Source organism: Crocuta crocuta, unplaced genomic scaffold, assembly GCF_008692635.1.
Source record: "Crocuta crocuta isolate KB4526 unplaced genomic scaffold, BGI_CrCroc_1.0 scaffold330, whole genome shotgun sequence".
Classification (NCBI taxonomy): domain Eukaryota; kingdom Metazoa; phylum Chordata; class Mammalia; order Carnivora; family Hyaenidae; genus Crocuta; species Crocuta crocuta.
Genome location: NW_027530521.1, coordinates 137,226 through 159,235, shown reverse-complemented (window position 1 = coordinate 159,235; position 22,010 = coordinate 137,226). Strand labels below are relative to the sequence as shown.

Here is a 22,010-nt window from a genome sequence, read left to right as displayed (position 1 = left end):
GAGAGGGAGTGACAGACTCTGAAACAGGCTCCAGGCTCTGAGCTGGCAGTCAGCACAGAGCCCGACGTGGGGCTCGAACCCACGAACTGCGAGATCATGACCTAAGTGAAAGTTGGACGCTTAACTGACTAAGCCACCCAGGCGCCCCACTCCCAGACTGTTTAGACATTAGCTAAGGGCATCTCTGGTGTTGAGTTGAGGCATAAATTCCCAACACTTTTGTCTGTGTGTTAATATAGGGAAAATTGACTACAGCCTCAGGTCAATATGTGTTCCTTGTTAGCAGTGAAAGTATATAAAAGTTATGGGTTAAAAAAAAAGGATAGAGATATGGACAAGGCTCTCGACACACCTTGACGTTCTTTGTCATGTTCTTCTTTATTTTGGTGTTGTTTAACATTTTAAATCAGGTTGATAAATTTCTGCATCCAGCTCCTTTGATTAGATGTATTCTTAGGAACCTTATGGCTTTGCTGCTATTGTAAACAGCATCTTTATTTTTTCCAGCTTTATTTGCATATACTTTACATATGACATTGTGTAAATTTAAGGCATACAAGGTGTTGGTATGATACATTTATATATTGCAAATAGATTGCCACCATTGCATTAGCACACACCTCCATCCCCACGGCACATTTGCTGTTTCTTTTTTGTGTAAGACCATTTAAGAATTACTCTTAGCAACTTTCAACTATATAAAACAGTATTATTAAGTATATGACCATGCTCTGCCTTAGATCTCCAGAACTTGTTAATCTTACAACTGAAAATTTATACGCTTTGACAAATATCTCCCTCTTCTTTTTATCCCCTAGTCCCTCATAGTCACTACTTTGCTGTTTCTCAGAGTTTTTTTAGATTTAGTATTTTATTTTAGAATTTATGTAAGTGATATGATACAGTATTTGTCTTTTACTGTCTGACTTATTCACTTAGCATAAGTCCCTAAGGACAACCCATGTTGATGAAATGGTAGGATTTCATTCTTTCTCATGACTGAATTATATTCCTGTGTGTGTGTGTGTGTGTGTGTGTGTGTGTGTGTGTGTGTGTATCTATATGTCTATCTATCACATCGTTATCCATTCATCTGTTAACAACCATTAGGTTGTTTCCACATCATGGCTATTATGAATAATGCTAATATAAACAAGGGAGTGTGCAGATACCTCCCTGATATACTGTTTTCTTCCTTTGAATAAATACCCAGGAGGATTGCTGGTTCATATAGTAATTCTATTTTTAATTATTTTTAAGGAATGTTCATACTGTTTTCCANTATATTTCTGTGTGTGTGTGTGTGTGTGTGTGTGTGTGTGTGTGTGTGTGTATCTATATGTCTATCTATCACATCGTTATCCATTCATCTGTTAACAACCATTAGGTTGTTTCCACATCATGGCTATTATGAATAATGCTAATATAAACAAGGGAGTGTGCAGATACCTCCCTGATATACTGTTTTCTTCCTTCGAATAAATACCCAGGAGGATTGCTGGTTCATATAGTAATTCTATTTTTAATTATTTTTAAGGAATGTTCATACTGTTTTCCATAGTGGCTGTACCAATTCACAATCCCATCAACAGTGCACAAAGTTCTCTTTTCCTTACATTCTTGCCAACACTTGTTATTTCTTGTCATTTTTTGCTAATAGCCAGGTGTGAGGCAGTAGCTCATTGTGGTTTTCATTTGCACTTTTTTTTTTCTTTTTTCTTTTTTCTTTTTTTTTTTTTACAAATAGTTTGTCAAATTAGTTTCCACATAACACTCAGTGCTCATCCCCACAAGTGTCCTCCTCCATGCCCATCCCCCCCTCCCCCCCACATCCATCAGTCCTCAGTTTTTGTCAGCATTCAAGAGTCTCTCATGGTTTGCCTCTCTCCCTTTCCCCCACCATTTCTGCCCTTCTTCTCCCCCTTGTTCCTCCGTCAAGTTCCTCCTAATCCTCCTATACGTGCAAACATGTGATATTTGTCCTTCTCTGCCTGACTTATTTCGCTCAGCATAACACCCTCAAGGTCCATCCATGTTGCTACACATGGCCAGATTTCATTGTTTCTCATTGCCATGTAGTATTCCATGGTATAGATAAACCACATCTTCTTGATCCATTCATCTGTTGATGGACACTTAGGCTCTTTCCATGTTTTAGCTATTGTGGAGAGTGCTGCTATGAACATTGGGGTACATGTGCTCCTATGCCTCAGCATTTCTGTATCCCTTGGGTAAATTCCTAGCAGTGCTATTGCTGGGTCATAGGGGAGTTCTATTGTTAGTTTCCTGAGGAACCTCCACACTGTTTTCCAGAGGGGCTGTACCAGTTTACATTCCCACCAACAGTGTAGGAGGGTGCCCGTTTCTCCACATCCTCGCCAGCATCTAGAGTTCTCTGATTTGCTCATTTTAGCCACTCTGACTGGCGTGAGGTGGTATCTCAGTGTGGTTTTGATTTGTATTTCCCTGATGAGGAGGGATGCTGAGCATCGTTTCATGTGTCTGTTGGCCATCTGGATGTCCTCTTTGGAGAAGTGTCTGTTCATATCTTCTGCCCATTTCTTCACTGGGTTGTTTGTTTTTCGGGCGTGTAGTTTGGTGAGTTCCTTATAGATTCTGGATATTAACCCTTTATCTGATATGTCATTTGCAACTATCTTTTCCCATTCCGTTGGTTGCCTATTAATTTTCTGGGTTGTTTCCTTGGCTGTCATTTGCACTTTTCTGATGATTAGTGCTTTTGAGCACCTTTTCATGTACCTGTTGACTATTTTTCTTCTTTGGAAAACTGTATATTCATTATTCATTTCTCTGCCCAACATTTTAGTGTGTGTGTGTGTGTGTGTGTGTGTGTGTTATTGAGTTGAGTAAGGTCTTTATATATTTTGGATACTAACCCTTTATCAGGTATAGGATTTATGCTATTTTTTCTCATTCTGTAGGTTGCTTTATCATGTTGTTGGTTTCCTTTTTAGTGCATAAGATTTCAGTTTGATATAGCCCCACTTGTTTAATTTTGCTCTTTTAAAATTGGCATCAAATCCCCTCTGCCACCCCCCCACCCCCCCCAAAAAAAAGTTGTCAGGACCTATGTCAAGGAGAATTCTCCCAATTTTTCCTTTAGGGTTTTTATGGTTTCAAGTATTTTACTTTTTTAAGTTTATTTATTATTTATTTTGAGAGACTGAGAGTGTGAGTAGGGGAGGGGCAGAGAGAGAGGGAGAGAGAGAGAGAGAGAATCCCAAGCAGGTTCTCCACCGTCAGGGCTTGAGTTTACGATATGCATTCAAGTCTTATGTTCAAGTCTTTAATCCATTTGAGTTGATATATATGTATGGTTAAGAAGGGACCCAGTTTCATTCTTTTGTGTGTGGCTATCCTGATTTCCAATCACCATTTATTGAAGAGACTATCCTATCCCCATTGCGTATTCCTGGCGACTTGTCATAAATTAAACACTATGTATGCATGAGTTTATTCCTGGGTTCTCCATTCTGTTCCACTGATTTATGTGTTTGTAACAAAGTTTAAAATAAAAATGATGCTTCCAGTTTTGTTCTTTCTGAAGATTGTTCTGGCTCTGGAGGGTTTTCTTTGTTTCTATACAAAGTTTAGGACAGATTTTTATATTTCTATGCAAAATGACATTTGAATTATGATGGGGATTGCATTGAGTTTATAGATTACTCTGGGTAGTATGGACATTTTAATAATATTTATTGTTTCAGTCTATGAGAATAGAATATCTTCCCACTGATGTGTGTCTCCAATGTTTTTATCAATGTCTTATAGTTTTCAGTGCACAGATCTTTCACCAACTTGGTTAAAGTTATTCCTAGGTATTGTATATCTTTAGGTGCAACCATAAGTGGAGTTTTTTAATTTCTCTTTCAGATGGTTTCATTTTTAGTGTGTAGATGCACTACTGAGTTTTAAATATTGATTTTCTATGTTAAAACTTTACTGATTCATTTATTAATTCTAACAACTGGCTATAGTGGGTTTTATTTGTTTCCATACAAATTTTAGGACTGTTTTTGATATGTCTGTGCAAAATGCCATTGGAATTATGATTTTGACTGCACTGAATCTGTAGATTGCTTTGGATAGTATGGACTACATCAACAGGACTTAATGAACATGTACTATATGCCAGATACTGATAGAGAGTGAGGCACTAGAATCTAAGGGACTTATACATGAATCCATAAACATTAGCATTGGCAGGTACCATGGGGACAATCCAGCCTAACTCAGTCATTTTATATAGAATCAGAACTGGAGTGGGGTGGGGGTGGGGGGAGAAGTGGAGATATATATGACATGTTCAAGTTAGTTAGTTGATCATTAATGACCAGAGCTGGTGCCCAAGTGTCCTGGCCCCTGTCCAGCCCTCACTTTCCTCTCTCTTCATTCTCCTTTTCATTCTCCGTAGTTCAGTCTGGAAAAGAATTCCCTTTATGTCCTTTCTTCAACTTCCTTCTCTTTATTTTTCTTCTCTATTCTCTTTTGCACCTCATTATTTGGTGCAAAAACTTTACAGAAATCTTACTAATTGAAACAGATTTTGAACCTTTCCTGATCATAGTTTACTTGGCAGTGTTTCACCCGAGAGAAAAGAAATTCCATGGGGAAGTCATTCCCTTGATTATAGTGTGTGGCTTAGTTTATTTTAAATAGTTCAAGAATCTAAGCATTTAATCAGAACCCTTGGGCTCAGTGGGTGGGTATGTTTTCTACATAAAACACAACATCTTAAATTCTCTGAGTTTGCTGATTTCTGTGGCTTTTGTTTATTTCTTAGATATTATCCAACTGTCAACCCAGATCCAGATCCTCTGAACTTTCCTCTTCTGTGACTCATCTTAGATGCCATCATTTGTTTTCTAAAAGCCCCCAGGAACATGGTGTTTTGTTCTTGGGGACCTGATTCTTGAATTGCAGTAGCGACAACCACCCAGGGCCATCAGAAGGTAGCTTAGTGTTGTTGCAAGAGCCCTGATTTCTGAGTGAGTAGCTTGGCAAGTATCTAGCGTGTGGCTTTGGGAAGCAATTAACCCCTCTCAGCCTCTGTTGCCTCATTTGTAATTAGAGGAGATTTGAGTAAAAGGTCTACATATTTTCAGCACCTCTCTCGGGCTTAGTTGAGTGTGACTTGAACTGTGCTCATTGGACCCTTCAGTGAAAAATCAGCTGGGTGGGGAATATTAGCCAAAGTACCTTACTTATCCAGGGGATCATGACTTCCAGAGAGGAATCTAATGTTCCATCTTATTGTACCAGATCATTGCCTTGAAAATGAGTTATTCTAACAGAATGACTACCTTCATGCTGACTAGAGGCACTTGAGTACATTTGAGATCCATCTGACCCAATTCCTAGTTCCAAAGCAGAATAAAACCACACCAACTAAGTGATATGGCTGGAAAGAAGGCACAGAGTCAGCCATGTGATGTTGAGCAAGTCAGTTCCTTTCTTTAAGCCACAAGTTTTTAATTTTAAAGGAGGTGGTTTGGTTTGGAGTAATTTTCGGGGTGTCCTCAGGGGGAGGCTATGGATTAAATTTATTCATTTGTTTTTATTGTTAAATATATATGACATAAAATTTGATGAATTCAAAGATCTTTTCAATTTTGGGATTCTGTGAGGTCCCATTTGGGAATTATGAAGTGGGCATGCGTGCTTGGAATGGAGGTTTCATTAGGTCACCTGAGATCAGTCCCATCAGCACATCAAGCTCTTTCTTACGTTGAACTCTGGGCATTGTCTGCATTCTAGGTCACGTGATGTAGAATCTACATGCTCTAATGCTGATTTAGGCTTTTACCTGCTCATCACATTTTCTTTCCATGCCTCTCACTAAGGCAATACTGTGGGAGAGAGGAGGTATTTCTTATCAGCTCTGTGGGAGAGATGATGGGAGTGGCAGGTGGCAGAGAGAGGAATAAATGCAGAAAAGACAGAAATGACTGAAAGGAAAAAGGTGGTTTTCAGAAAGAAAGACTACCAATTATTTTATCTCTTTGAGATAAAACCGGGAAAAACTTGACCTAATGATTTCTTTCTTGCCTCTGAGTGATCTCTCAGATTGGTCCTATTATATTTTCCTTAATTTCAGGAATGGATAAGAAAACAGTTAGTTAAGTTCATGCTCAGATAGAAGGTATATGTTTCTGTAGGCCAACAAATATACCTTGGACCTCTAATGAAAGGACATAGTTAACTCTTCATTTATGTGTTATGTATTTAGAAATTGTACAGGGCAGTGGTATAGAGCTCTGGATCCATGGTGAGGCTACTTGGATTGGAATCCTGACTCCTCTACTGTGGAGCTTCTGGCCAGGTAATTAATTTCTCTTTGATTCCATTTTCTTCTATGTATAAAAGGGGGTGATATTAATACCCAAATCATGGGTTTATTTTGAGAGTCAAATCCATAATGTATCTAGAACATTTATAAAATATATGGCTCAAATACTATTGTAATGTTAGACATCATTATTAATGAAAAAATGCAGTTAATAAAAATATTTAATAATATTAAACAGATATATTTGATTATTATGATGGTATATTTCTTAGTTGAAGATACAGTCCCTGAAGCTATAATTATAAAACAACCTGTTAACAAACCATAGGAGCACAAAGGAGAGATATATTATTCCTGATACAGTGATATTCTTTGTGCAACTAGAAGGAAGGAACACTAAACACAGAGAAGGGAGAAAGGCACCTTGGAGCTGGAAATAGGCATATAGCAGTCATTTGGAAATAACATGGATGCAAAAATAGGGAATGGACAGTTCAAGCAGGGCCTGGACTTTATGCTAAGAATGTTGTAATTTAGGCTGTGGGCAATGGGGAATACTGATAGATTTTAGGTAGAGAAGTAACATGACCAGATTTACATTGAAGGATAATCACCAAAGTATTGTCCAATGCTCAGGGACGAGAAGGTGCAGATGGGTTGCAGTATTAAATGCAAGCTTTGTTCAACACACAAGACTGGAACTGGGTTGGAAGGCAGGTAGTATTGGAAGGACAAGGAGTGGGCATTTCTGGAAAAGGGGGGCTCTGTTGTGAGAATAAGCAGGGTGGGCCATGGGACAGGGAGAGAACCTGAAAGACGTGAGTCAAAGGTTAGTGAGTAAGAGGGTGATTGTGAGGTGGCTCAGTCTGTGAAAGTCTTTAAAAGTGAATCATAGGAGTTCAGGTTTTCTCCCAGCTATTCCCACACGGGAGGATCCAAGGAAAGAAGGGTCTAGGACACAACTTTTTGCCTGTGGTGTGCGGGATGGATGACAAGAGCATCTGGAGACAAAGAAGTGTTAGTAATTTAGGCATCTGCTGACAGCCTGTGAGAAAGGGCGGTGGGAAGAATGGAGAGAAAGGGCACACAGGGGGATGGTTTAATGAGAAATTAAAGGGGTGGGGGGTGATAATGACCGGTGAGGACATGAATGAGAGGCATGGATCAAATATAACCTCAGAGCTACAGCCTGGGCATCTTGGATGGTTTTATGAGCATTTGATTCTTAGTGACTCTTAAAATCTTTTCATATGTATACTGATATTTTTTGTTATTCTTTTGTGAATCTGTATCTTTTGCCCATTTTCTATTGGGATACAGGTATATTTCTTAGAGAAGGTTGTTTTCATGTTGGGTTATATTGCTCTAGAACATGAATTTCTTTATTAGTCTTAAGGCTCAATGATTTTTATTTAGTTTTAAACTTCAACATGTGTGCTTATATGAGGAATTCTGAGAACAAAGTACCTTGTTCTGTTCTATCCATATTACTGACTTGTTTTCTCTGGATTCTGGTACTAGATGTTCAGGTGTGTTTTTAGTTCTTAAGTATATTTCTTGAAATTTTCAGTATGAAATCAGAGTTAAGGGGGAAAACAGTGGAGATTAACTTTATCATTTTTAAATATAATTTATTGTCAAATTAGTTTCCATACAACAAGTGCCTTCCTCAGTGCCCATCACCTACTTTCCCCTCTCCCCCGCCTCCCCCCATGGAGATTAACTTTAGAGCAGAGAATCAAGGTATGGTGATTTTTCATTCGTGTTTTTCATGGGTCATCTGCCGTGGAAAAAAATCCTAACATGACACCTTAATCTAGATACTATTGTTTTGAATCACATGACATTGTTAGCTTGAGGTGTATATCAGATATGTATTTATTCCATATAGTCTAGTGTGGTTATACATATATTAGAGGTGCTCTGTAATTATCTGTTCCAGAAGAGTAACTCCTAGAGATCTCTTAACTCTTGTACATTTTGCTGCTAACTACCAACATGGAACTAGAGCAGGCAGATTGGGCAGCCAAATGATGCTCTCAGAGGACAATCTCTTTGAATTCAGGTATCTCAGTAGTTTGAAAAGTGAGGCAAGAGATGTGAAAGTAATATGAAATGATGGAGACAAACGAGTAAGTTGAATTTTGTCCAGGATCTGAGCATTTGTCATACAGTCATTGAAGCTGAAGACTGGTAAAAGATTCTGACCTGAGAAAGTTGAAGACTATTATAACTGAATGAAGGAAATATACTCAGAACCTTTTGGAAAGGAAAGAAGATGTTTCCCAAGGGAGAAATGAAGGAAACCAGGAATTCAGGAGAAGTGTCTCATGAGGATTCCCCAACCGAAGAGAGCTATTAAAATGCAATGAAGATGATAAAGGCTATGAATTTGAATGGCTCCCCAAATTCAGAATCCCTTGTAGTGAACTAGAAAGTATACTGGCTGAAGTCTGAAAGCCTGGTTCTGAGACCCATAATTCACCACTTTCTGTGTGATCCTGGGTAAATAACCATCTTCCTGAGCCATAGTTTTCTAATATACAAGCTGTCATTAGATTGCCTATTTTTAATGCTGAATAAGTACATATGGGTTAAATGAATGAGTTAGTGAAGGGGTTTATACTGTCTAATGTGCTAACATGCTATAACGTGCTATAAATGAGGTAAACTGGTTGCAATCAGTGTTTGTTTTATTGCAGGTCTCTCATTACCTGTGCCCAGAACACCTGATTAGATTTCATGGCGAGTACAAATAACGTGACTGTGTTAATTATCATCGGTCTTTTCCAGGATCCAGAAGTGCAGAGGGCGTGCTTTGTGATGTTTCTTCCTGTGTACCTGGCCACAGTGGTGGGCAATGGACTCATTGTTCTGACAGTCAATGTCACTAAGAGTTTACATTCCCCCATGTACTTCTTCCTTAGCTACCTGTCCCTGGTGGAGATCACTTACTCCTCTACTGTTGTCCCTAAATTCATCATAGACTTACTTGCCAACGTCAAAACCATCTCCCTGGAAGGTTGTATGGCTCAGATATTCTTCTTCCACTTCTTTGGAGTTACTGAGATCTTCCTGCTGACGGTAATGGCCTATGACCGCTATGTGGCCATCTGCAAACCCCTTCACTACACAACCATCATGAGCCGGTCTGTGTGTCACCTTCTGGTGGCTGGCTCCTGGCTCGGGGGAATGATTCACTCTATGGTCCAGATCCTTGTTACTGTTCAACTGCCCTTCTGTGGCCCCAATGTGATTGACCACTACTTCTGTGACCTCCATCCCTTATTCAAGCTTGCCTGCACTGACACTTCTGTGGAGGGGGTTATTGTGTTGGCCAACAGTGGATTAATCTCTGTCGTCTCGTTCCTCATCTTGGTGTCCTCCTATATTGTCATCCTGGTCAACTTGCGGAACCATTCTGCAGAGGAGAGGCGCAAAGCCCTCTCCACCTGTGCCTCTCACATCACCGTGGTCCTCTTGTTCTTTGGACCTGCCATCTTCCTCTACATGCGACCCTCCTCCACCTTCACTGAGGACAAACTGGTGGCCGTGTTCTACACGGTTGTCACCCCCATGCTGAACCCCATCATCTACACACTCAGAAATGCAGAGATGAAAAATGCCATGAGGAAGCTGTGGGAGAAGAAAGTGTACTCAGGAGTGGGATAAAAATGAAAACATGAATAACATTCTTAAGAACAGGGCTATATATGCATTCTGTTTTTGGTTAAATGTAAAGAATAGAACAAAAGCTAACTTATTCATATATATTTTTATGTGTGCGGTAGTTGAATGAGCCCTTTACACTCCCTGTTATCAATTATAGCTTTTTCATTGCTGTCTGTATTTTGGAGAATTTTTAAACTGAGCTGCATTTCTTTTGTTGTCCATAGTGCAAAGTGCACAGATTTCAAGAGGGATCATCTAGACTGGAATTTCCAACTGGAATTCTCACCCTCTCATCTTCTACCTGTACAACCTTGGGTCCATACATTTTGCCTTTTGGTGTTAGCATGCATGGTGTGTGAAAAGTTTGTGGACTTGGAGAATTAAGTTTATCATTTGCTTTGTCCTTTCCTACTGATGTGATCCTGTGACTCCCACAGGAAAGCATCTTTACTTCTTTTGGTGTCCCTACCCCATTAATCTAATTCCAGTGCCTAAAATTCCATAATAGGAGCTTTATCTCATGACAGTAGGGTTTTACTAGAATGGTGTGTCTCTTGGAGGTGAAATACAAATGCTTATATTTGTTATATCTTCTTGATGGATTGATTCCTTTATCCCTATACAATCTTTTGTTGTTTGTTACCACTTTTGGCTTAAAATCTATTCTGCCTGATATAAATATAGCTACCCCTGCTTCTTTTGTTTTGGAATGTCTTTTCTGTTGATTTTCTTTGAGCCCATACTTGCCCCTAAATCTGAAGTGTGTCGCCTTTAGGCACATAGTTAGGTCTTTTTTTTTTCTTTCCTTATCCCAATCAGTCACCATATGCTTTTTTGATTGAATTTAATCTATTAGTATTCAGAGTGAATTATTGATATGTAAGCCTAGTGTTTATCTTATTAATTGCTTTCTGGCTGTTTTGCATTTCTGTTTTTTCTTGTTTTTGTGTAACATTGTTTTTTGTTTTTTAATGTTTATTTACTTATTTTGAGATAGAGAGAGAGAGAGAGAATGGGTGGACGAGGGGCAGAGAGAGGGAGAGAAGCCACTTGATATGAGATCTAGACCTGAGCCAAAATCAAGAGACTTAAATGACTGAAGCAACTAAGTGCCCCTGCTTCCGTCTACCTCTATAAAATGGTAATTTTCTGTGGTGGTACGCTTTTGAGAATCTACTCTGGGTTTTTGCTTTGTTGTTACTATGAGGCTTACATAAAATATCTTATAAATAAAACAATCTATTTTAAGTTGATAGCAACTTAACCTCAACTGCATATAAGATATCCACCCTTTACTCCTCTCTCTACTTTGTATTTTTGATATCACAATTTACTTCTTTTTATGTTGTGTATTCATTAACAAATTACTGTATATATTGTTATGTTAATACCATTTCCTTCAACTGTTAAGTGATTTTCACATCATTGTATTATAGAAATAGGTTTCAAAATCTGTATATTTCACCTTACTGTTGTGTTGTGTAATTTGGTATGTTTTTGTGTTACTAACTTGCATCTGTTCATTTCAGCTTGATAGTTCCTTTGAGGATTTCTTGCAAGGCAAGTATTTGGGAAATATTTTAGGAGAGAATTTCTCCCTTTATTTGTGAAGGACAACTTTGCCAGATGGAATATACTTTCCTTTTTTTTTTTCTTCAAAATTTGAATGTGTCCTGTTGTACTCTCTTGGTCCGTAGGATTTCTTCTGAGAAATCTGATAGCTTAATGGACATTCTTTTATAGGTTACAATCCTTTTCTTCCTCTGGCTGCTTTTAGGATTCTCTTTATCTTTGGTTTGACATTTTTATATAATGTGTCTTAGAGAAAATCTTTTTACATTGATTTAATCAGGTGATCTATCAGCTTCTTGTATTTGGATGTCCAGGTGTCCTCAGGTTTGAGAAGTCACTTTTCTGTCTACAAAATCTTCAGAAAATAAAGTTTAAGACTCAGGGCAACAAGGTAGGTTCATTCTTTCAATCTTTATGAGGTGTGCTGTGGAATTATTTTCAAAAAGAGCTTACTTATTTTGTACTAGATGGCTACTCTTATATTTCAGCCTCTGTACTGGTACAGGACACCCATGGTGATACCTTGGTTTTGAAATAGACGTAGTAGCAGATCGATGATTCAGGGATCAAATAAAAACTCCTATTAACATCTGAGTTCCAAGCCTGGGACAAGGTGTAACATAGGTCGTAAACCTATGGATAATATAATCGTTGGTGACAAGGAGCTGCAGACAAGATCTCAGGTCACCGAGGCGAGTCTGGCACGGGCTTCTTTCCCTGGAGGCCCAGTTTGGCGATGGTGGGTGGAAGCCCTGGAGCCTGGTCTAGTCCAAGCTCCGTCTGAAGGGTCGTGTGGTTCTGGGTCCAGATTCCCCTTCTGTGGGGGGAGGATTCCACGAGCTTCCTTCCAAATCAAACAGCTGATGGAGGCTCAGCGAGGGAGCTACAGGAGAAGCCCCTCTTGACTCCTCTGGGGAAGGATATTATTGGAGGAAAAGAGGAGAAAAGGATGCTGGAAAAGGCTGGTCAGAGCAATGTTATTTGTCAGAATGCACAGAAGGAGGAGTTCTATGACAGAAAAGCATAATGAGAAATCATGAGGTAAGGCAGATTTATTGTGAAGATTTAAATAATGTTCACCGAAGTTGTTTATTGGGGCCACTGTGTTTAGGCTTCTAAGTGCCTCCCTGTTTAGGATTTCTTTTTCTTGTTTTTTAAATTTATTTATGTATTTTTGAAAGCGAGAGAACAAGTGGGGGAGGAGCAGAGAGATGGGGAGAGAATGCCAAGCAGGCTTCACGTTGTCATCACAGAGCCCAATGTGGGACTCAGACTCGCAAACCGTGAGGTTGTGACCTGAGCCAAAACCAAGAGTTGGATGCTTAACTGACTGAGCCACCCAGGAACACCCCTGTTTAGGATTTCTTAACCATAAAGCCTGGAAATGTGTTGAGGAGAACACATACTGATCTTTCAGTGTCCCTTCCTTGGCCCTGCCAATTAAAGAGTCAGAATTAAAGTCACGCTACAGGTGACATGTTACTGCACTGTCAATGGTTTACTGGCCTGATGATCTCTTTATGCGATTACCTCTGAAATGTTTTCCATTTTGATTTAGAGTTTCATTTTTTTAAGTTTTTATATAAATTCTAGACAGTACACAGTGTTATATTGGTTTCACGTGTACAGTGTTGTGATGCAACACTTTGATACACCACCCAGTGCTCTCCCCACGTGCCCTCCTTAATCCCTTTCACCTATTTAACCCATCCCCCACCAACCTCCCCTCTGGTAACCATCAGTGTGTTCTCTAGAATCAAGAGTCTGTTTCTTGGTTTCTCTCTCTCTTTTTCCCTTTGCTTGTTTTGTTTCTTAAACATATGATTGAAATAATATGGCATTTGTCTCTGGGTGACTTATTTTGCTTAGCATTATATTCTCTAGCTCTACCTGCACCATTGATCCATTCATCAACTGATGGACACTTGGGCTGTTTACATAATTTGGCTATTGTAGATAATGCTGTTCTAAATATTGGAGTACATGTATCTCTTTGAAGTAGTATTCTTATGCACTTATGGTAAATACTTAATGTAATTTCTGAATTGTAGGTTAGTTCCGTTTTTAACTTTTTTTGAGGAACCTCTGTACTATTTCCCAGAGTGGCTATGCCATGTCATTAATAGTTTTACATGGTCCATTATTGTTAGTAATTTTTGCACCTGTTTATGAAATACTGTCTTAGGTCAAGGTCAGGAAGATCTTAATTGATATTTTATTTCAAATGCGTAATGTGCCTTTTTCACTTAAGTCCTTATTCCACTTGAAATTGATTGTTATGGATTATTGAGGAAAGGCTTCAATTTTATTTACTTTTTCTTATATGGAACACTAAGTGTTCTATCATCACATATATATCAAATTTCTATATTTGCATGAGCCTGTTTTGGGGATAACCCTATACGCTCTTAATTACTATAGTTTATGTCTAGATATATGGTAGGGCATGTTTCTCTCTCTCTCTGTCTCTCTGTCTCTCTGTCTCTCTCAAAGAATATCTTGTCTGTTTTGAATCCTTTATTTTCTGGACAGTTTTAAATCTAAATTGTTAAATTCCACAAAATAACTTACTGGGATTTTGTTTGTATTGTTCTATATTGCTTTGGGAAGAACTTACCTTGTATGAGATTGTGTCATTATTTTCACAGGTATGTGATAAGCTGATTTGGTTATGTGTTACTATAAACAAAGTCTCCTGAAAAATCTAAAGGCATAGAGTTCGGTGACTAACAAGTGACTTATGAAACATTTGTTTCCAGGGAAACTGTAAAGGGAGTAAAGAAAGCAGGACAGAAGAGAGAAATATAAATAAGGGTGCTGTTTCAGGTAAATTCCAGCAGGGGGTCACTTCAGACTGATTTTGCAGAATGCTGGAGTATAAATTATGCCTAGAGTTTGATTAGAAGCAAGTGAGTGGAATTTTGATATTCCCAGACTATATATATATATTAATGTTTTTATTTATTTCTGAGAGAGAGAGAGAGGCTGCGTGAGCAGGGGAGGGTCAGAGAAAGAGGGAGACACAGAATCTGAAACAGGCTCCAGGCTCTGAGCTAGGGGTCAGCACAGAGCCAAATGAGGGGCTCGAACCCACGAACCTGGAGATCATGACCTGAGCTGAAGTCAGACGTTTAACCAACTGAGCCACAGAGGTGCCCAATATATCTTTTTTTTAAGTTTACTTATTTATTTTGAGACTGAGAGAGAGAGAGAGAGAAAAAAAGGGAAGGGGCAGAGAGAAAGGGGGAGAAAGAGAGAATCCCAAGCAAGCTTTGCATTGTCAGCACAGAGCCCGACACAAGGTTTGAACTGTGAGACTATGACCTGAGCCAAAATCAAGAATCAGATGCTCAGTTGACTGAACCACCCAGGTACCCCGATACTCCCAGATTCTTTATACGTTAGCTAAGGGCTTCTCTGGGTTTGGGTTGAGTATAAATTCTCAGACACTTTCATACAGGAAAAAATGGCAGCATGTGTTAGCTGTTGACAGTGAAGGCACATAAAGTTCATGGGTTAAAAAAAAAAAAAGAGAGAGAGAGAGAAAATGATATGGAAAGGGATATGGATAAACCTTGACCTTTTTTGCCATGCTTTCCTTTATTTTGGTGCTCTTTATTTTTATTATTTTTTTAAATTTTGGTGTTTTTAAATATTTTAAACACCATTAGCTCCTTTGATTAAATTTATTCTAGGAAACTTAAGATTTTATTGCTATTGTAAATAGTGTCCTTAAGAATTGCATCTTCTGGGGCACCTGGGTGGGTTAGGTGGTTAAGCGTTTGACTCTTGATTTCAGTTCGGGTTATGATCTCGTGGTTTGTGAGATGGAGGACCGTGTTGGACTCTGCTCTGACAGAGTGGAGTCTGCTTAGGATTCTCTCTATCCTTCTCTCTGCCCCCTTCCTACTCACTCTTTCTTTCTCAAAATAAATAAAAAAAACATTTAAAAAATCTTAAAAAAGAATTGCATCTTTTAAATTGTGTCATATAGAAATGTAATGATTTTTTGTTTTTAATTGAATAGCCATCTATATTACCAAACCTTTACTATTGCCAGTAATTTTTCTGTAAACACTTTAGGGTTTTCTAGTAGACAGTAATTCATCTGGGAATGCTATTGGTGCTCTATCTTCCTCTATATTTTATTTATTTTATTTTTTTATTTTTATTTATTTCTAGGAGAGAGAGAGACAGTGTGAGCAGGGGAGGGTCAGAGAGAGAGGGAGACGCAGACTCTGAAACAGGCTCCAGGCTCTGAGCTGGCAGTCAGCACAGAGCCCAACACGGGGCTCGAACCCACGAACCGCGAGATCATGACCTAAGCGAAAGTCGGACGCTTAACCGACTAAGCCACCCAGGCGCCCCCTCTCTATTTTATTTTTAAGCATCTCTGGGTAGAAATTCTGCACAATGTCAGATATAAACAGTGATGATAAGATTCTTGTTTCTAATTTTGAGGGGAGTATTTCTAAATTTCCTGGTTGCAAATGATGCATGATATAGATATGGACCATATGTGGCTTCCATGTAATGTTTTCAAGATTCGTTCACATTGTAGCTTGTATCATTACTTCATTTCTTTTTATGGACCAATAATACAGGGTTACTGGAGTTGTGGATGGGGAGATGGGCTAAGTGGGTAAGGGGTATTAAGGAAGACACTTGTTGGGGTGAGCACTGGGTATTATACGTAGAGGATGAATCACTGGAATCTGCTCCTGAAATCATTGTTGCATTATATGCTAACTAACTTAGATGTAAATTAAAAAAAAAAAAAGTATAGCTACTTCAGCTTACTTTTGACAACCATTAGCATGATAGAGGATTCTCCATCTCCTTACATTCATTCTGTAGGTATCTTTAGGTCTAAAATGGGTCTCTTGTAAGCAGCATATAGATGGATCTTATTTTCTTATCCATTCTGTTACCCTTTATCTTTTGATTGGAGTGTTTAGTCCATTGACACTTAGAGTGAGTACTGAAAGATATGAATTTAGTGCCACTGTGTTGACTGTATACTGCTGGTGTTTCTGGTGATGTTGGCTGGTCCTTTCTAGTCTTTTTTGCTTTTGGCCTTTTTGGTTTTGTTTCACCTTTGTCTACTCACAGAGACCCCCTTAAAATTTCTTTCAGGGCTGGTTTAGTGGTCACAAACTCCTTTAGTTTTTCTTTGACCAGGAAACTCTTTATCTCTCCTTCAATTTTAAATGATAGCATTGCTGGATAAGAAATTCTTGGCTGCATATTCTTCTGATTCAGCACGTTGAATATATCCTGTCACTCCTTTTTGGCCTGCCAAATTTCTATGAATAGGTCTACTCTTAACCTGATCTGTCTTTCTTTGTAGGTTTAGGCTTTTTTCCCCTTGCTGCTTTCATGTTTCTTTCCTTGTATGTGTATTTTGTGAACTTGACTATGATATGCCTTGGTGATGGTAGGTTTTTGTTGACTCTAATGGGAGTTCTCTGTGCTGCTTGGATTTTGATGTCTGTGTCCTTCCCCAGATTAGGAAAGTTTTTCACTATAATTTTCTCACATAAACCTTCTGCCCCTTTTTCTCTCCCCGTCTTCTGGAACTCCTATCACTCAGATGTTATTCCTTTTTAATAAGTCACTGAGTTCTCTTAGTCTTGTATAATATTCTTTTGCCTTTGTTTCCTTCCTTTTTTCTTTTTCATTATTCACAATTTTGTCTTCTATGTCGCTGATTCACTGTTCTGCTTAGTCCATCCTTGCTGTCATGGAATCTATTCGAGACTGCATCTCAGTTACAGCATTTTTAATTTTATCCTGACTGGATTTTCTTTTATCTCCACAGAAAGTAATTTATGCTTTTCTCAACCCTGGCTAGTATTCTTATTATCATGGTTCTAAATTCTAGTCCAGACATCTTATTTATATCTGTGTCGATTAAGACCCTGGCTATCATTTCTTCCTGTTCTTTCTTTCAGGGTGAATTCCTTTGTATTGTCATTTTGGAAGGAGAATAAAATTAATAAAATAAAAAATTAAAATTAAAAACATAAAAACAAAACAAAAAAAACAAATAAAGGAAGCTAGATCCTAGATGTGTTTTGGTTTGCTTGTTGAAAGAAACTTGATAGAATAGAGTAAAAAGGGAAAAGAAAGAAAAAAAGCAAGAAAAAAATTAAATATTAAAAATATAAAATAGAATAAAATGAAATAGAATAAAAAATGAAAAATAAAAAATAAAGAATAATAGAAAATTTAAAAAGAAAAGAAAAATAAATATCTTTTATGTATCCTAGAAAAAGAAAAGAAAGGAAAAAAACAATTTAAACAAAAACAGATGCAAAAATAAGAAACTAATAAATGAACCAGCAAACAGAATGAAACCTGAATGAAGTTCCATCCATTTTCCCCTAGAACTGAAACTATGAAGCTTTCTATAGTCTGTACACTAAGCAGGTAGAGGCACTTATGCTCGTCTTCTCTGGGATGTGCTTGGATGGTACAGTTGGATGGGGCTTGGTATGACAGCTCCGTTCTACACTAGATGGCACTGCTTAGCTTACTACGGTGGATTAGTTTGGTGCTTGTGCACCTGTGGTGCAGGTTGAAATGACTTCACCCAGCTCTCACTGACCTGCAATCAAGCACCTCTCCTTTGTCTCAGGCCTCTGTCCACTCCCTACCTCTACCCTGTCCATGTTCAAGCCATTGGCCTGCCAGGCAGCACCTCCCTCCAGAGTTTTATCTCAGATGGGATTGTGTTTCAAAACTCCAAACTTCAGAGACCCCTGCAACTTGGACCCATGATGACTCTCTGGGGGAGTGTCTAGCTGAGCAGTGGCGGGGTACTGGCTTGCCCCAAAAAACGTTTGTGTAATCGTGCAGGGGCAGAGGTTCAGAGATTATAGTAAATCACAGCACACAGCCAGTGCCAGGTTTCACTGCACTCTAGTGTCTTTGTCCCAATACCGGCAAATATGGCTGCTCTCTGGGGTCTGCAGGGACGCTTGCCTTCTGGGAGGCCAAATGGCCTCTATCTAGTAAGTGCTCTCCAAGCAGGGGATCCATTTCTCCCCATGTGGCATATGGACCACTCAGACCTGCTGCCTGCTCTTGGGAATCTGCCCTACTTCCTCACCAGAGCGCTGCCAGGCACTGGGCTCCAAATCTTCAGACTCTGCACTCCACTGTTTGTAGAATCCTCGTGTTATTGAAACACTCTCCTTTCTTCCTGTCAGTGGTTTTGGGGAACAGATTTCTTGTTCAGTCCCCTGCGAGTGTTTTCATTATTTCCCTCTCTTTCTCTTCAGCTGCTTTCAGGGAGTGTTTTTCTTGCACTCTCCCTGCCTTAAAAAAATTTTTTTTAATCTTTTGTTTATTTTTGAGGGAGAGAGAGAGACAGAGACAGAGAGAGAACAAATGGGAGGGACAGAGAGAAGCAAGGCACAGAATTTGAAGCAGGCTCTAGGCTCCAAGCTCTGAAGTGTCAGCACAGAGCCTGACATGGGACTTGAACCCACGAACCGTGAAATCATGACCTGAGCCTAAGTCAGAGGATTTACTGACTGAATTACCCAGGTGCCCCTTCTGCACTCTCCAGATGCACCGCACTCTTCCCCTTTTTCTGTCCTCTCTTCGCAAAACAGGTCCCTCCCCTCCCCTGCTTTTCTCTCCTCCAGTTCACCTCTCTGTACCACGTATCTGCTGAGTTCTGTGGCTCAAGTTATGCAGATTGTTCTGTTAATCCTCTGATCCATTTCCTAGGTGTGCAAAATGGTTTGGTGCTGTTCTAGCTGCATTTCAGGGATGAGACAAGCTGAGGGTCTCCATGCTGCTCTGCCATCTTAACCTAGTCCCCTAAAAATATTGTTTCATTGAATAATTTCCATGTGTTCCATGTAAGTTTAAGATGAACAGTGTGTTGCTTGATACACTTTTATACTATAATGTGATTACCAACACAGTGCTATTTACATTATATATTATCATATAATATCGTCTATATTCATTATACTGTGTATTAGATCTCTGGATATAGTATATAGTATAACAAAAATGTTTCCAGCTATACCATTTTACATTCCATCAGCAGTACATAGTATCTCCAAATTCTTGCAAATGTGTTACTTCTCGTGTTTTTGAGCGTAGCGGTCCTAGTGGGAGGGAAGTAGTAATCTCTCTGTGATTTGACTTGCATTTCCTTAGTGACCCAGAAACCTGAACCAGGAGTGGGGTTGCTGTTCGCTTGGCTGCCCCAGTTCTAGGGTATGGGGTATGGTAGGCAGGCAGCTACAATTTCACAGCCCTGTCTTACAACAAAACATCTGCTTCATTCTCACCAAGTTTTCCCTGATGATCACTGGTCACTAAATTCCAGGGTTCTGCAAAACCAGTTTTTTGTCATCTCATTAGTTGTTCCTGGTGGTTAGGGGGATGGAGCCCTAGAGTTCCCTGCTCTGCTATTTTCTGTAATACTACTCTTGTAATCGTAATACTTCCCTAATTCAATATTCTCTCCATTTTATCAAAGTGTACACTGAGGCACAGAGAAGGTAAGTTACTGGCTCAAGATCATAGAACTATAGGGGCACTTGGGTTGCTGAGTTGGGTAAGTGTCTGACTTTTGTTTTTGGCTCAGGTCATGATATCACAGTCATGAGATCAAGCCCCATGTCAGCTCCCGCATTGTGTGTGTAGCCTACTTAAGAGTCTCTCTCTCCCTCTCTCTCTGCCCCTCCCCTGCTCCTGTGTATGTGCGTGCTCCCTCTCTCTCTCTCTCAAAAAAAAAAAAATCATAAACCTATAAATAATAGAGACTGGGTCTAAAATATGAAATTTTTACTATACAAATGCTAGTAGGTTCTTGCTAAATATTTATGACTGCAACATGGCAGAATATGGACATTAAACTTTCTTTTTGTGTTATAATGATTTTGACTCTGGTTTTGATTTGATCATGAAGTCCTACTGAGATTCAGAGGCGTCTTGAGTAGACTAATACATTTTGAAGGGAAAAGGGGAAGGAAAAAGGCCAGCAAGTGAGAAGGTAGGATTCAGACAATGCAATGTGTTTATCAGATCATTAAATTTTTTTCTTTTGGGCACACAGACTACATTTCCTATCCTCCTTACATCCACATGGGGTCTTATCAATAATGGGTAGAAGATGTATCCTAGTTTAGGCTTAGTTCATAAAATGTCCTCCATGATTCTTAATCTCTGTGTGGTCATTGGCTAGGTGGGTGTAGATGACCCAGCACATGGTCCTGAAGTTCCAGGAGACAGGAGGCATCACAAAATGGGAATGGGACTGTATGTGGGGTTCATGCCTCGGTGAAGAGTTGCATATGAGACCTGTCTGGTTAGGCCAATCTATATTGGATTCAGTATGAATGACTTTTCCTGCGATTATGCCCCTGAGATTTGGGGCTGTTCTGTATTATTGCAGCATTTCTAACCCATGCTAATTAATAGAGAGAACTAATAGAGAGGGCTTCTAATGAATTTATTCAAGAAGATGAGGGATGGAATGTAGGGATGGGGTCCCCTAGGGTGGGCTGGATGAATGGACCATTCTTAGGAGCACTAGGCATGGGGCCAGCTGTTGGGTAGAGCCCTTGCCATGATGTACCTCAGGACTGCACTGATCACCATCCTTCTATCCCTGTGGATACCTCCCCACAATGCCCCCAGCCACCTGCAGCCCAGAGGATGTACTCTGTACCCAAATACTGCATCAGGGGTGGAAGAACATCACAATTTTACTTGGGGGTGTTTCTGAACTTAGGAAACTTGAGACCCCTTAGCTGGATGAGTGGTTAGTGGAGCAGCTCCACATTATAGAATAAGTGAGTGTAAAATGCTGTTAGTCACATCTGCTCTGTCTTCTACATGACATTCTGATGAACAGAGATGTTAATGGATGAGAAAATCCTCTGTAAAATTGAATGCATTAATACAAGCAAACACAATTCTTCCTTTCAATAGTCTTCAACTCTAGGCTGTCCCTGGATTATGTTGTTGGATTACTGAGAAAGCTTCCTGAACCCACATTATATTCCCCAAATGAACTGTTATATCTGCTAGCTTGACTATGCCATGAGGTAAGGAGGTGTGTGTGTGTGTGTGTGTGTGTGTGTGTGTGTGTGTGTGTGTTTCTATTTAATCTTCCTGAATCCTACATCTCCCTATGCTTTGTGTTCAGCTCATTGGTATTGGTTCCTTTTAGATGGAAGAATGGACAGATGGACTGAAGGCCAGAGAGGTGAAGTGGCTTTGACAAGCCTGTAGATTTTTTTGAGCTGGATCCTACCTCTTGATTTCCACCATTTGCCCTTCTTTCATTGACTTCTCTGAGCTGCTATTCTCTTTCTGTGAAAATGACATATTAGATCTATATAAACCTTTCATCATCCGTACTAGATTTTATATTTCATGATTTCAAGAAAATTTTAATAAGCTTCATAGAGTTTCCTTCTTA

General features: G+C 39.3%; 1 protein-coding gene across 1 annotated transcript; it reads left to right on the top strand.

Annotated features, from left to right (window-relative positions):
* Window positions 1-9,049: 9,049 nt before the first annotated feature.
* Window positions 9,050-9,982, top strand: LOC144234215 (olfactory receptor 4B1-like). The gene has a single exon (XM_077767493.1). The coding sequence runs from the start codon at window positions 9,053-9,055 to the stop codon at window positions 9,980-9,982; it is 930 nt and encodes a 309-aa protein (XP_077623619.1). The 5' UTR covers window positions 9,050-9,052.
* The last annotated feature ends 12,028 nt before the right edge of the window (window positions 9,983-22,010 follow it).

Coding starts and splice junctions, on each gene's coding strand:
- LOC144234215 (XM_077767493.1), top strand. CDS start 9,053: ATGGCGAGTACAAATAACGTGACTGTGTTAATTATCATCGGTCTTTTC.